The sequence below is a fragment of the Xyrauchen texanus genome, chromosome 4 (genome assembly GCF_025860055.1).
Source record: "Xyrauchen texanus isolate HMW12.3.18 chromosome 4, RBS_HiC_50CHRs, whole genome shotgun sequence".
In the NCBI taxonomy this organism is placed as follows: Eukaryota; Metazoa; Chordata; class Actinopteri; order Cypriniformes; family Catostomidae; genus Xyrauchen; species Xyrauchen texanus.
The window spans coordinates 23,045,589-23,061,332 of record NC_068279.1 but is presented as its reverse complement, the minus strand read 5'-3'; the positions used below and the strand labels follow the sequence as shown (position 1 = coordinate 23,061,332).

The following is a 15,744-nucleotide window of genomic DNA, read 5'->3' as shown; positions in this document are numbered from 1 at the left end:
GGTTTTTATTTGTAAAAAGTTGTAGGTTTGCTAGTGATGGGACAAACACGGCTGTCTTCATCTTTAATGTTTAGAAACAACGCGAAATACCGCACACCAAGGACATCTGCTGGTCAAAGACATGCAATGGGACTTCAGATGAAAAACTAATAAAATCGCACGAAACTCACAGATTTTCAAGGATAAACTATACACAGTATACTGAAAGTACAGATAATTAAAATAAATATATAACAATAATAATGTTAGTTAGTGAAACATTTATTTAAATGTTATATGTAAAAAAAATTCCAAGTGGCTGGAGTGTGATATTTTGGCGCGCTCATCTGTACCGGTAGTTGTCAGTAGAGACGCAGCTCAGCTCTCAGTCCGCCCGTCCCACTGCTGCCTCTCAGGTAGGGCCTCATACCCAGAGCGAAGATGGCGACGGACAAACAGAAACATGAAGGCAGGGTAAAAATCGGACATTATATTCTCGGAGACACGTTAGGTGTGGGAACGTTTGGAAAAGTCAAAGGTACAACTTTTCGAGTTTTTTTGGAATCTGTGTTATTTTTGCATTAAAGAGAAAGTCAAAGCTGAAGATGATCGAGCATGTAAATGCGGCTAAAGCAGCAGCACTTGTTGGCTAATGTCATGTGTAGTCATGAAACCGCATTAAATAACAACGCTATGTTTGATCATTGTTGGACAGTGTCAGCTGATCGATGTTTACCTGCCTTTCTGAATTATTGCTTGCTTTAGGTATGGTTCCTTATGTTTGTGTGCATTATAGAGGGGTTGGTCGTTGCTAACCAAGTTAGCTTTATGATTAAATGGGATGATTAGTATTCTGAAGTTGCAGTTTAAGTATTTCATTGATGCACAGGCCAAATGTCCTTCCAGTCTTTGCCACCAACGTCAATCACAGATGCAGCTCTATTGAAACGCATAGTCAGTCTTTAAAAAATAACATAGTACAGAAGACAAGTTCTAGATTCCTTTTAGTGCTAAGATGCATCATTGTCAGTCAAAGTCATGAAAATGCACGCGTTATTTGTGATCCACAATTTTACAATTACAACTTAATCGAATATTTAATGCATATTCGTGACTAATGACTAAGTAAACACTTGAGTTCCACAGCTAACGTTATTACAGTTAAGATGGCATGCGCATAACATTTGAACAAGGAGCACACAACAGTTGAACGCATTTCCAAAAGGCCATTCGTTCTCCGTCATGTTGTTTCTAAACTGATGCAATAAAGTAATAATTGCTGAACTATAGTGACATAAAAAGGCTTAAATTATAATTAAAGGAATAGTTCACCCAAAAATGAAAATTCTGTCATCATTTACTCACTCTCAGGTCAGATTTTTAGAAGAAACTCTCAGCTCTGTGGGTCAATACAATGCAAGTGAACGGTGGTCAGAATGTTGAAGCTCATAAAAGTAATCCATATGACTCCAGTGTTTAAATCATTGTATTCAGAAGCTATATAATAGGTGTGGGTGAGAAACATGTCAATATTTAAAACTCAAAATGAGAGTTTTGCTGCTTTTAGTCTATATTTATTCTCTTTAAGGTCATCAATATGCTATTGTACTTCCAAATGTTGACAAAATTAACTGTCAGAAGATGTACACATTTAAAATCAGAAGACACTCTCTTCCGGCTTGACAGACCGAGGCACAGTCATGATGAAACGGATGGCATGAGAAACTATGTCCAATCAAATGCTTTCTAGAACGAGAACACTCCCTCCCCCTATTGTGTCTGGCTGTGTTATAACTGACACTGATCATGCCTTTGCAGGGTACTTCAAAAAGAGCATAATCCTTTCCAAATCTTATGATAAAAATCGCTTAAAAATATGTTTTGGCTTACCAATATCACCTTTCAGCATTCTGAAGCTCTCAAAGTTGAGGGTAATTGTCTTCATATGAGATTGGGCATAGGAATGATGACTTCTAAAAAAGACACGCTGATGCCGAAGCTGGACGAAATGAAACTCGCTGGAGTTTATTTATATTTTTCTGCAGGTGATGGTTTCTTGGATATACCACTCGAGTAAGTGTTCTTTATTCTGTATGCTTCGTGTATTGTTATTCAAAATGTGGACACATTAGCTTCTACTCATACAGTCATCTGTATTTGTGCAACACTCCAGCCTTGTCCTAACATAAAGTACCCAAGCAAATTTTTTTTCTCGATCGAAAAGCCTTTTCACTCGGAAATATATCAATTTATTACTGTCACAATACAGTAATAAAGTCGGTCATAACTTCTGTTTCATGGTGACTAAGTCCTTTTTTAATAAAAATCGGCACGTTCACTTCCACATTATTATTAATTAATTATTTTTTAGCATTCTTTGTGCATATCACCCCGTACTGGTCAGCGCTGGTCAAAGGTGGAGATTTATAGTAAAAACAAAAATGTATCTGTTTCTCACCCACAATTATCATATTGCTTAAGACATTAATTTAACCACTAGAGCTGTATGGATTACTTTAATGCTGCCTTATATGTGCTTTTTGGAGCTTCAGTGTCCTGGCCATCATTCACTTACATTGTATGGACCTACAGAGCTGAGATATTCCTCTTAAATCTTCATTTGTGTTCTGCAGAAGAAAGAAAGTCATACACATTTGGGATGGCATGAGGGTGAGTAAATGATGAGAGATTTTCATTTCGAGTTGAACCATTCCTTTAAGGGTTAGACAGCTTTTCTGCTTGCTGTGCCCCTCAGAGCAATGGAATGACTTTCCTTGCTGCATCAGCCCATATTTATGTGGCACTCAGCATTTAGAGAATCAGTTATTTGAACCCTGGTAGTCAGGAAGTCTGTTGTGTAGTGCAATTTTTTTTACAAGATGTAGCTGAAGGATATTTAGGAAGTGAAGTGCATGAGATACTACTGACATTCAAGGGAAAATGTTAATCACCAATTTTACAAGATGCCTGACTTTACATTAAGCTTTTTATAACCGGTCCTGCTGTGATCATACTAATTGATATGTAAGGTCTGAGGATTTTAGTGTTCAGGGAAGAGTAGTGACTCAAGATGGAGCCTGGCGTCTGTTTTATGGCTACTCTGTAAGAAACAGAAGTAATCTACATACACACTTATACACAGTTCGCTCAGCACAACTGGCTTTATGTTAATGCATAACTAGAAAAGTCTTGTAAATACAGGCAAGTCGTTTTTGAATGTCGCAACTTAAAAGAGACCATGCACAGTTTCTAAGAACTGTTGACCTTGCTCCCTTCAGAAGTTAGTGGTACAACAAAATCTAGCATAATAAAAAGGCTTTTTTTGGGGGATGGATTTGATTGTTAAACTAAACTTTCTTAAAATAATTTATGGAAAAATGTCATCATTATTGTGGAATTTTTATTTGAGTGGCAAAAACATCAATGTTTTAAATAAAACATGAACTGAACAATGAAAACAATTTCTTCTGACCTTCTGATTCTAACACTTTCTTCAGTTGCCTGTATTATTAAAGACATTTTCAAACATAGTGTCTTCTGCTTGTCTGTACAGTTGGTCAGCATGAACTGACCAAGCACCAGGTGGCGGTTAAGATTTTGAACCGGCAGAAGATTCGCAGTCTGGATGTGGTGGGGAAGATTCGGCGTGAGATCCAGAACCTCAAACTCTTCCGTCACCCACATATTATCAAACTGTGAGTGTTGATTTAGAGGCGCAATCTATCTTTTGTTCTTTCTCCTTCTCTAATAGTCTTGTTTCCCATCTGATCACACTCACTCATCTTTCCTTAGCAGTTTCCTTCACTCCATACTCTGACATAGTCTGACATTATGGATATGTTCACATGGGCAGAAAAAATCAGATTTTTTTTGGCCAATCTGACCATCTGATTAAACCATCCATTTTGGTTTTTGTAGTCTGAGCAGGATAAAAAAAACAATTTTTTTTATTAATCAACCACAGGTTGTTCAGAATCTGATTAAAATCAGATTTTGTTAATGCATACCAGTCAGAACATCAGATCAGATTATTAGTATTTTTTCATTATTTGTTGTGTGCGATGGGTTGTTTTATCAGGTGTTGCGACGAGAAGACATATACTGTGTTCCAAATGGCATAAATGATGCCTTCACTGGACATTTTGTAGGGAAAACTACAATGGGATAAAATATGGGGTGTCTGGCAAAAACGGGACCATTGTAAACCTTAGCAGCAATAAACATAACATATGCTACCTCACCCAATTTTTAAGCAATTTTCTGTGAAGAATGTGTTAATATTTGGATACTGTCCTCATGAAAGACATCCATTGCTAAACATTCACGCAGGGTGAACATATGCAAATTTGCATTGTAACTATGACAACAAATCGGGGCTTGATTGCAAAAGCGACTGCAGTCTTAACAGAATTGTTTTTAATCTATCCACATATACCCTGCATTCTGAACAGTCAGTCTAAAAATCGGATTTGAGAGAAAAATCTGATGTTACCTATTGTGAACAAAGCCATAGGGATCAACCGATGTTGGTTTTTAGTGACGATATGATATTGATTATTTTTGTATTTAAGTGTTCGATAACCGATATGCAAAAACTATTTTTCATTTAGTTTTGATTTTGCTTTTAGGCACATTAACAATAATTTAACACTTACCTATGGTGAACTGCTTTTTAAAACTAATATTGTGCACAGTCTACAAATAATTAATTGACTAGTTTTAGTCGCAATGTACATTTGTTCAAAGCCCCTCAATTAATATATGAAGTATAAAGTCTTTTGTCTCCAACCTTATCTTTGTGCCATTCAAATGTGGGGACTGTTTGTTTTAAAGTAGTTTCATCACCGAAACAAGAGTTTTGCAACAGACAATTCTGTACTGTATTCAAATGGGTTTCGCAATCCCCGACGCGCATCTCACTGGTTCATAAACACATTTAAAATAGTCTGTTGTGCGGTTGAGACCTGTCCGCGAATTACCACACCTGCTCTGCCCTCGTGCTGCTATGATTAAGCTGTGTTGATTATTGACCCATGTAATGCTGTTTCATTCCACTTTAGAAGTGAGCAAAATGCATTTCAAAACATACAGATGACATGGGAAGGCTCGTTTAAATTCATGAGGAAAGCGCTAACTGATTGTTCAGTGAAATGTTGTGATCACCTGACACCTGCCATCCTACGTGTCTGAAATGGGCTTGTTGGCCACTTAAAACGAAGCGAGTTTGACACATGTTATGCGGTGATGTCACTGTGAGTAAGTGCGTGTATTTGTGTGTGTAGTGGGTTCTCTTTCGCAGTGTAGAAAGCCCACAGCTGAATGTGGCATCAATATCAAGAATATTAAACTAACCATGTGAAATCCCAACAGTGGCGCTCAAAATTCAGCAGTGGCGCAGTGTCGCTGCAAAATGCATACAGGGGAAACACTGCATGGAATTGCTGAGAATGTGAAAGAGTTAATGCAGTTAATGCTTGCCCTTGGATACTCTAAACAACAGAGTTTATTTTATTTTTTATGTCACCTTAATATATGTGTGTGTGTGTGTGTGTTGCGCACTGTTAGTCTGTTGATGATTAAGCTGATGGTCTTTTCCACAGTTCTTGTATTTTTTTTATCATCAAAGCTGCATAATTTTACTGTTGTTAGAAAAGAGATAGGAATGCTGAATTGAGCTATCAAGTCAAGTTCCAAATCCAATAGGGATTAATTGACTCTTCCCAAGTAAATGTGGAATAAATAAGTGTAGGTGTGCAATCTTATACTAACATTGAAAATGGAACTCTAGCGGGTATAAATACGGCTGAATTCATACCATTTACATTCACATTTATGCATTTGGCAGACACTTTTATCCAAAGTGACTTACAGTGCACTTATTACAAGCCCCCTGGTGCAACCTGGAGTTAAGTGCTTTGATCAAGGACACAATGGTGGTGGCGGCTGTGGGGATCAAACCAGCAACCTTCTGATTACGAGTTATGTGCTTTAGTCCACTACGCCGCCACCAATCCTCTACCACTACAATCTGAAATTGTTTCATTGTTTAGAGAGATGTAGATCTTGCTTTCCGTTTGCGTGGTATTGTGCAAATGTAGTTTGCTAAGACTTTACCAATGGAAGGCATCAGGAAGTCAGTGTTCAGCTCAGTGTGACTATTTGATAAGATATAATTTAGCACTTCTCACTTTGCGTAACATTGGTACACTGATCACTGTCTATTAGAGTGAAGAAACTCTAAGAGTTTCTCTTTATGTAGCAATTATAGAGACTAATTATTTAAAATAATTACAATAATGTGGCACCAACTTTATCTTATGTATGTAGTCTTTTTAAATCAGTACCTGCTGTTTGATTGTTGGACAGTTATCAAGTGATCAGCACACCAACAGATATCTTCATGGTGATGGAATATGTGTCTGGGGGAGAACTCTTCGACTACATCTGTAAAAATGGAAAGGTACTGTTTTTGTGTTTTTTTTTTTACACGAGGCATTCTCTGGAATTGTGAAGTCACAGTCAATTCAAAATTAGAAACACAATCATGGATTCTTGAATGCATGTCAATTTGTGACTACTGTAGTATGCAGGTGCACAAAAATGACATAATAGGTTAAACTTTGTCTAGATTAGAGATGATGAGAAATAAACCTTGTTCCTGATGAGTCTTATTCTTTGTCTCTGTGGTCAGTTGGATGAGAAGGAGAGCAGACGTTTATTCCAGCAGATAATTTCTGGGGTGGATTATTGCCACAGACACATGGTGGTGCACAGAGACCTCAAGCCTGAGAACGTCCTGCTGGATGCGCACATGAATGCCAAGATTGCAGATTTTGGTATGTTAACAGAAAAAAATACAAATTGAAATGGTATTGTAGAAACATATGCTTTGGGTGCTTCTCATGTGTGAAACTGTGCATCCTCATTTCCTTTCCATGCGTCCAAGTTCCACCCTTTTAGGAAACGAGGATAGGATGTAAGGAAAGGAAATGAGCACAGAGGATTCAAAGGAAGATGTATTTGTAAAATGGAATGTCCTTGCTCACTTAAGCGTCACTTCAGAGCGACGTCTGCACAGCTGCATTAACCCGGAGCACTTGCTGTTATGTTGAAACTTGATTAATTATATATTCATAATAAATCCTAATCATTCAATATGCACTGTTATGCACACAATTATGTTGTATGTAAACTGCAGAGGTATGATGTGAATTAAAACTGTTGTGTCAGACGTGAAGGGGAGGGAGAATAATGCATGAGTGCATCAGGTGTTTTGACAACTGCGAGTTCCGCACCTATGCATCCTCGCTAAAGCCTCTGGAAGCTTCCTCTGTCCTCGCCTCCAGGAGTGCATTTACAGTATTGATATTTGTCCTTCATGATGGTGGACTTCGATCATTTACCAGGTCACAGGCTCATGAATGGAGGAGCGAGGAAACTAGGAAGCATTAAGTAGAGTATTGAGAAGCACCCTTTGTCTTACCTGACTTATACCATGATATTTTCTCATTACATAGGCTTGTCAAATATGATGTCAGACGGAGAATTCTTAAGGACAAGTTGCGGCTCTCCTAATTATGCTGCTCCTGAAGTAATTTCCGGAAGGTACTGTGCCCTGCTCCGCTTTTACCTTTTCTCCTTTGTAGTTGTATCCAAGGACATTTTTTTTTTTGTTTGATCTTTGATTTTCAAATCCTATATCTTTAATTGCTACTTTTCCATAACAAATATTTTCTGGTCCTCCAAGCTGTTGTCTGTTCTGCTTTAAATAGCTGGTAAATTGTCTTTTGTGGTTGGTGATTCAAATTGGCTCTCTTGACTGATCTTTAATTGTTTGGATCCAGGTTATATGCAGGGCCTGAGGTGGACATCTGGAGCAGTGGAGTGATTTTATATGCTCTGCTGTGTGGAACGCTGCCGTTTGACGATGATCATGTGCCAACACTGTTCAAGAAGATCTGTGATGGCATCTTCTTCACGCCTCAGTACCTGAACCCCTCAGTTATTAGCCTACTGAAACACATGCTACAGGTGGACCCCATGAAAAGAGCAACCATTAAAGAGATTAGGTTCGACATTACACAATATACCTACACTGTGCAGTTATTAAAGATGCACTCAGTAATTTTGTTTAATTTGACACCTGACGGCATGGATGTAGCATCATTCAAATGTCATTGTAGAATTTCACTTTTCATTGTGAGCCATGGTTAATTTAATCCATGAATTAATGGGTTCAGTAAAAGAGTGGTTTTTGAGATTAAAATAGTATTATTTGGTTGATTATGGATCCCAACATGGCAGCCCCATAAGGGGACCCTCCATGTAGAATAAAACTGCTTTTATAAGATTGCTGATATGACTGGAGTCTTCATCAGATGTGAGTACTCATGATTTTATACGTTTCAAAATTACAATTCATTTCTTTAAAAGTAAAAGAAGGAAAAGAAATACTGAGTGCACCTTTAATGCAAAAATTATTTGCATATATGTGTTGACTAGATTAAGACAAACAAATCAGTAATGTATACCCCCATTTTCCAGCAAAGATGAGTGTATGAGTGTTCATAGCTTACATTAAGTGAAATTACAGCTTTAAAATGTACACATATTGCAAAATATAACCTAATATTATTTTTAGTAATTTATTTAATTTAATTTATTATTTTTTTTTTATTAAAAACTTAAATGTTAAAGGAAAAAATAAATATGCATTTTTGGATACAACAAATATGTTGCTAAAAATAAATCTTATTTCATGTGGTTAGTGGTAAGGCCAGTGAAAACTGGAAAAAAACATCCTTACTGTTGAGCCCTGCTATATAAAGAAAATACTAAAACTTGTTTTCAGATAATTTGTCTTGTATCAGAGACTCTGAAACTGAATAGTGAATTGGTGAAGTGACAGATTTGTAACTGTTTTAAGCTTAAAAAAATCTGCCAGACAAAAAAACAGTTTTGCTTAACACGTCTATATATCTTGTTTTAAGGACTTTTTGATACTTTTACTGGGGAGCAAGACAAAGATATTCATTTAGAATATGATTTTTTTTTGTTTTATAAAAGTGTAAAATGCGTTTATCTTCAATTCCTTTCTCTGAACATTGCTCTCTATTTTCAGGGAGGATGATTGGTTTAAGCAAGATATCCCCAAATACCTGTTCCCGGAGGACGCTGCGTACAGCAGCAACATGATTGATGAGGAGACACTGAAGGAGGTGTGTGAGAAGTTTGAGTGCACTGAAGAGGAGGTGCTCAACTGTCTGTACAGGTTTGTCTACTCGTTTGCTTTCATATCACATTTTGGGTACATTTTTCCTTAGCAGATTGAAGCAGGTAGATTCTTCAGCGAAAAGAACACCACCAGACAGATCTTTCTCTTATCTGTCCATTCTTTCCCCTCCTTTCTTTTACAGTCACAATCACCAGGATCCTCTTGCTGTTGCCTATCACTTGATCATTGACAACCGGCGCATTATGAGCGAGGCCAAAGATTTCTATTTGGCCTCCAGTCCCCCAGATAGCTTCCTGGATGATCTGCCAGCACACCACTCCACAAAAATTCACCCTGAGAGAGTGCCCTTTCTGATGGCAGAGACTCAGCCACGCCCCCGACACAGACTGGATGAGTTGAACCCCCAAAAGTCGAAGCACCTTGGTGTCCGACGGGCCAAGTGGCACCTGGGGATCCGCAGCCAGAGCAGACCAAATGATATCATGAGTGAGGTCTGTCGTGCCATGAAGCAGTTGGACTACGAGTGGAAAGTGAGCATGAGTGCATGTAGATACGAATGCGTTTGGATGATACTTTAAATTTGTGGTGTAGTTGCATTATTTGGTGCCTCAGGATCAATGCCTTTTTCACACATCAATAATCAGAAAAGTTTTCCGATGATTATCGATTTATGTAGCTATTATTTTCCAGATATAAATAGGGCTACTTGTTGCACAATAGTCTTTGTCTCTTCATACATATTTCTCAACACAACATTATTAAAGTTTTAGCAGCAGGTTTAAACTTCCTCTAACATGTTTCAAAAAGGGACACTTCAAGATAAGCAGTTGCATTTTGCAGACTTTAAACTTGGCTACACAATTTGTTAGCTTCATCAGTTGATAATTTAATTGCTAATGTTCAAAGCTTCCACAATTGTAGGTTGTCCCTTTTTGCCTTTTGCTGCACATACCTGCCATTCGTCATGATATCTGTTCATATGGGATATTTGCCGGCTCTATCAACCCAGAATCCGAAATCCAAACTTTGGTTCTTTTGCCCTTTCCCCAAAACTCTCCAATTTGTTTATCCACCATAACATTATCCACAACAAAACACTATATTTTTACAATATTAACAGTTCTACAGAAATGAGCTGGGAGATTGGGGATGGTCCATTAAGAGAAACATTAATAGCATTTCCTGCTATGCATTTCTGCATGGTCTCCTGAGGCTCATGGTCATTTGTTAAATTCCATATCCACTTGAGAGAAAGCTGTTTTAAGGGCTTCTTGCAGATTCTATAAATAGAATAGGTCCTTCCTATCATCTCTCTCTTACTCTCTCTCTCTCTCTGTTTCAATGTATCTCTCACATATATGGTTGCAAACAGTATGTTAATGAAAATCTCTACAATATTACTTATTTCTTAATCTGCAGTTTTGATCTTAAGGCATTCTTCGGTCATCAGCACAGTCCTTGTGGCTTGACCACACACGGCCCAGATTTTTTTGCCCTGTGGACACGGTGTGCGTCTATGCCCATCATAGGAGCATGCGCCAGTCATTGACTGTACTGAAAGAGTATCACAAAGGAGCTGTAGTGGGAATCCTCAAACATGTATACTCGAAAGTTAACACAGTCAGCCGGGCATGATCCGATCTGGAAAGCAAAAAAAATAAAGTATACTTGGGCCTTTACACTCACTCTCATTGTCAACAGCCTGGAGCTGAAATATAAATATATATATCTCTATATCCTCAGTGTGCCACTGAATTACTATGGCAAGATTTGTTTTCAAGGCTGTTGTAACAAAAAGGACAATGTGTCAATTTGCAGTGTATATACTTAATTTTTTATTTTCTTTATTCTATAAGATATTTTTATTCTTCCATTATAAAATATACATTGGAAATAATGAGAGGACTGTCCGCCTGTGGCAGTTTTTTTTTTAATGTGGTTGCTCTCTTAATTTGTTAATATTAATTTGACTTGCTTGAGTTTGTATTAGTGTGCCGGACTGAGTGAGTAATACATTTTCAAAGAAAATGCACTAGTCTTTTATTAAGAGAAAAAAAAAGTTTTCTGTCTTTGTCTTATCGCTGAGCGGCCCCTCTTATCAATTGGAACAATTTTTACTGCTCTTCAAGAGTACAATATTTAGACAACTAGGGCTGTTTATGGTACATTGGACCAGTTGGCAGAGTCCTAGTTCAAGTTAAACATTAATCAACTTTTAGGTCCATTTAAGTCAGACTTTGTGACCATTTTGCCTTTCCTCCCTGTGGTTTGGAAGGTAGTGAACCCCTATTACTTGCGGGTGCGGCGGAAGAACCCAGTTACTGGTGTGCACACAAAAATGAGCCTACAGCTCTACCAGGTGGACAGCAGGACCTACTTACTTGACTTCAGGAGCATAGATGGTAAAATGTTCATACCTAACAATACGTGTGGTTTTATTATGCATTATAATGTATGAGCAAATAATATTCTTGGGTGTATTTTCTGTCTACATAAAGGGACAATTGCCTAAAAAATGAAAATTCTGTCATTATTACTCAACCTCATGTTATTTCAAACATAAATGACTTTCTTCCATGTCCAACACAAAAGGAAATGTAAGCCTGACTGACGGTCTCAGTCACCATTCACTATCATTGTATGTAAAAATATGGTGACTGAGGGTAACATTCTGCCTAGCATGTTCCATAGAAGATAAAAAGTAATACGGGTTTGACGCAACATAACTGTGAGTTAATTATTTTAATTTTTATTGTTTTCACCCAAATTTGTTCTGTTTCATTCAGATGACATGATGGAAGTAAAATCAGGGACCGCCACTCCTCACCGCTCTGGCTCAGTTGGTAACTACCAGACTACGCTAAAGAATGACAAGAACGAAAAAAACGAATTTGAGGATGCAGTAAAGGGGGATGTGTCTGCACCTTCCACGCCTTTGATAGCCGGAGGGAAACTGGCAGAAGGCTCGCTGACTACTTCTCTTACCTCCTCAGTGGACTCCACTGGGGGAGAGATTCTCCCCCGGCCGGGAAGTCACACCATAGAGTTCTTTGAGATGTGCGCCAACCTTATTAAGCTGCTAGCACGATAACTTGTGGTTCCTTTGATGCCTTCTCTCACACTCTCCTCTGTCTTCCCTTACACTTTCTCTTTCTTCTAGAATGCCGTCTACCTCTTTGTCCTTTGTTATCTGTGTCTTCATCCACAGTACTCCTCTCTCTCTCTCATTTTTGTCTCTCTTTTTCTCAGTGTCTTTAGAGCAATACACATGCAGACTCAAGACTCCATGCATCCCACTTGCATGAACAAACTGAATGATCTGTGGCACTACAGTCACCAGTGTTAGCCTGTTTAAGAAGTCAAATAAGGAGTAGAAGATTGAGATAAGGTGCGAGAGGGAAAATGATGGAGGGTCTTTTTGTGCCACCGTCAGAAAGATGTTGGAAAGATTGCTAAGCCACTTTGTAGTATCATTACTCTTTTAGAGATGGTTTTACAAGTCTTTGGTTTTATAGCAAGGAGTTAATTGCCGAGAGGGAGGTGTAGAGGTGTCTGAGTTCTACACTGAGCTTGTTGTAGTGTACACAATGATGTTGCGTTTCTTGGCGGACAAAGAAAGAGCAATTTCGAGGCATGTGGAACAACAATTCAGACAAAAAGCGCCTTTGCACAGTTTTATCTGTTAGTTTCTCTGGGCCAGTTTCATGACTGGAAGTCCCAACAGGGAAGGGCACTCAAATAGGAGCCATCTTAAAAAGTGGGTCACTGGTGGTGGGTGGGGGGCGGGGGTTAAGATGATGGGCACTTTAACATAAAGGGACAACTTAATGAGTCAGCCTTTGTTTAGGAAGAGGCATATGTAAAACACCCATTTATTCTGAGGAAGTGCAATATACTTGCCGCTTGTTTTTTTGTTTGTATGTTTTTGCAACTAGGTCTTTGTCATGTCACAACTTTTCCATTTTTCTTTTGTTTCCATTCACATTTTACATAAATATAAGTATATACAGAATTAAAAAATGATTTATATTTATCAGTGCTTTAAATGGGGTTGTAGTTTATATTGAAAGTGAAAATTGACAGGATAATTTTTTTTGATTGTATTGCTGTAAGGTTGTTTTATTCCATATGCTGCTTTATCAAAATAACCTTTTTTTTTCTCCAAACTATTATTTTAGATGTTTTACAAAACAATGGTTGCTTAAATGATAAGTACTGCTTAATGAAAAAAAAAAAATCAACTGTTCTAGATTCCATCCTTTCTTCCCCAAATTTAGTTTCTAAAGTTGGGCAGGGCCAGTATTAGAACCGTTGTAAGGCTTTACTTTGGATATCTGAAAAATATAACCTGCAGGATATGAGAAGTGTATTTTTGAACATTTTGAAACACCAACAGAACAGGAAGCACATCCCACGTGTATATGACTTCATGTGCCCTCATATGAGGGCACACTAAGCTATGTATAATGCACAAAGAGCTTAAACCATGTCCAAAAAGAAATGAACCAATTACCAATAAGTGAATTATTATTTTATGCTGTAGCTTAGTGACAGAAGAAAGCCACTTCATTAAAGCAGTTGTCTGGGCTTTCAACTTGTGTTTCACAGAAACTGAAAATTGTTTCTGCATTTATTTTCCTTTAAGTAAATGCACAAGTCTTTTCTGCACAAAGAATGAAAACAAAATACTATAAAGTTGTTTGCTTCACTCCTGAATAAGTGAGAGCTCCACCTGTATACAAACTAAAAGTCCTAGGCACATATCTATACATTTGGTTTTATATCATATTTAAATATTTTTGTTTATGCACAGCCCGGTTACTTTTACTTTCATGTAAGCAAAGAAATGCACATTCTTAAAGCAAATCAGCCAGCAATAGGATACTCACAAAAAAGATTTCATAATTATTATTTCATTTATTGATTTCTTGACCATTTGTGTTACATGTTAATGTGTAGTTTCATAAAAATAAAAGATTAGGTTTAACCTCTTTATTTGTTCTAAACTGCACTGACATTTCAGATTCTTTATTAACAAGACTTTTAAGCTGAAACTTGACAATCGATGCCTTGCAGGCTAGCTCTAAGACAAATGGCAAGACATTTGACTGCTTTGTCCCTGTTTTTTTTTTATTTTATTTTTTTTTTAATAACCATTTCTCTATTACTCTTGTCCAAATGATAACTTCCTTATCTTTAGGGAATACAGCTCTTACAAAGTAAAACCCAATTTTTTAAGCAAATGTCTGAGAACTTTATTCAAAGTAAAAGTTTAGCAAGAAACACTTTGATGCTGATTTAATTGTTTTTGGTCCATGTATGAGGAAACGGTGGCTGGATGCACATTTTAGTCTACACAGGCTGTTTTTACTCAGCCATGAAAAACAAAAATCTATGTATTTGTCATGACCAATTCATAAAATATTATTTTATGTTCATGATCTTCACACCTCATGGAGGCTTGCCAATGTAAATTACATATAATTACTTATAATTTACTATTGAAGTTAGTTTGTAAATACAACTGCCTAATAAAATGCAAAAAAGATTGATTGCGGTGCCTTTCTGAATAAATGGCTAGTGATGAGAGTTTTACTGGGTGAAAGAGGAAATGCTGATGAACTTTTTTGAAGTCAAAACATCAACCCTCCTACTGTCCTAAGAAACTGCACCATCTGTTGTCCTCCTGATCCGTACTGAAAACCATTCAAAATGCATTCATTTTTGATTACTGTGCAATGCCTCTAAAGAACACCCTTAACGAAAATCTGTTTTGTTGTGGTCCCAAAGAGTATAATGATTGGGGAAAAGGGCTATATTTTGAATGTTAATGAATTAACAATTTTTCTCAAATTAAAAAATATATTAAAAAGTTTAAAAACTGCAAAGTACTGCAATTTGTATTATCCTGAACAAATTTGGGATCAAAATCAAAAATAACAGTCAGTATCTGGTGTGGCCACCAGCTGCATTAAGTACTGCAGTGCATCTCCTCATGGACTGCACCAGATTTACCAGTTCTTGCAGTGAGATGTTACCCCACTCTTCCACCAAGGCACTTGCAAGTTCCCAGACGTTTCTGGGGGGAATGGCCCTAGCCCTCGCTCTCTGATCGAACAGGTCTCAAACGTGATCAATGGGACTGAGATCCGGGCTCTTCGCTGGCCATGGAAGAACACTGACATTCCTGCCTTGCCGGGGATCATCATGTCAGGATGAGCCTGCAGGAAGGGTACCAATTGAGGGAGGAGGATGTCTTTCCCTGTAAAGCACAGCATTGAGATTGCCTGCAATGACAACAAGCTCAGTTCGATGATGCTGTGACACCTCCCCAGACCATGATGGTCACCCTCCACATCCAAATCGAGAGTACAGGCCCCAGTGTACTGTGGACAGTGAACACTAATGGAGGGATTGTGCATTCCCGGTGTAACTCGGGCAGTTGTTGCCATCCTGTACCTGTCCCACAGGTGTGATATTTGGATGTACCAATCATGTGCAGGTGTCCTTCCTGTCTCCCTGTAATATGC

At 37.8% G+C, this 15,744-nt stretch overlaps 1 protein-coding gene across 1 annotated transcript; it reads left to right on the top strand.

Annotated features, from left to right (window-relative positions):
• The first annotated feature begins 380 nt into the window (after nt 1-380).
• Nucleotides 381-14,766, top strand: LOC127642961 (5'-AMP-activated protein kinase catalytic subunit alpha-1-like). Its single transcript, XM_052125433.1, has 10 exons — nt 381-517; nt 3,533-3,674; nt 6,346-6,439; nt 6,671-6,815; nt 7,497-7,584; nt 7,824-8,048; nt 9,101-9,250; nt 9,396-9,744; nt 11,490-11,616; nt 12,001-14,766. The coding sequence occupies exons 1-10, from the start codon at nt 421-423 to the stop codon at nt 12,303-12,305; spliced, it is 1,722 nt and encodes a 573-aa protein (XP_051981393.1). The 5' UTR covers nt 381-420; the 3' UTR covers nt 12,306-14,766.
• The last annotated feature ends 978 nt before the right edge of the window (nt 14,767-15,744 follow it).

Bases quoted from the DNA above. Each gene is read 5' to 3' on its own strand.
- LOC127642961 (XM_052125433.1), top strand. From the start codon at position 421: ATGGCGACGGACAAACAGAAACATGAAGGCAGGGTAAAAATCGGACAT. The intron at 3,675-6,345 runs GTGAGTGTTGAT...ATTGTTGGACAG, and splicing joins CACCCACATATTATCAAACT to TTATCAAGTGATCAGCACAC. The intron at 9,251-9,395 runs GTTTGTCTACTC...TTTCTTTTACAG, and splicing joins GTGCTCAACTGTCTGTACAG to TCACAATCACCAGGATCCTC.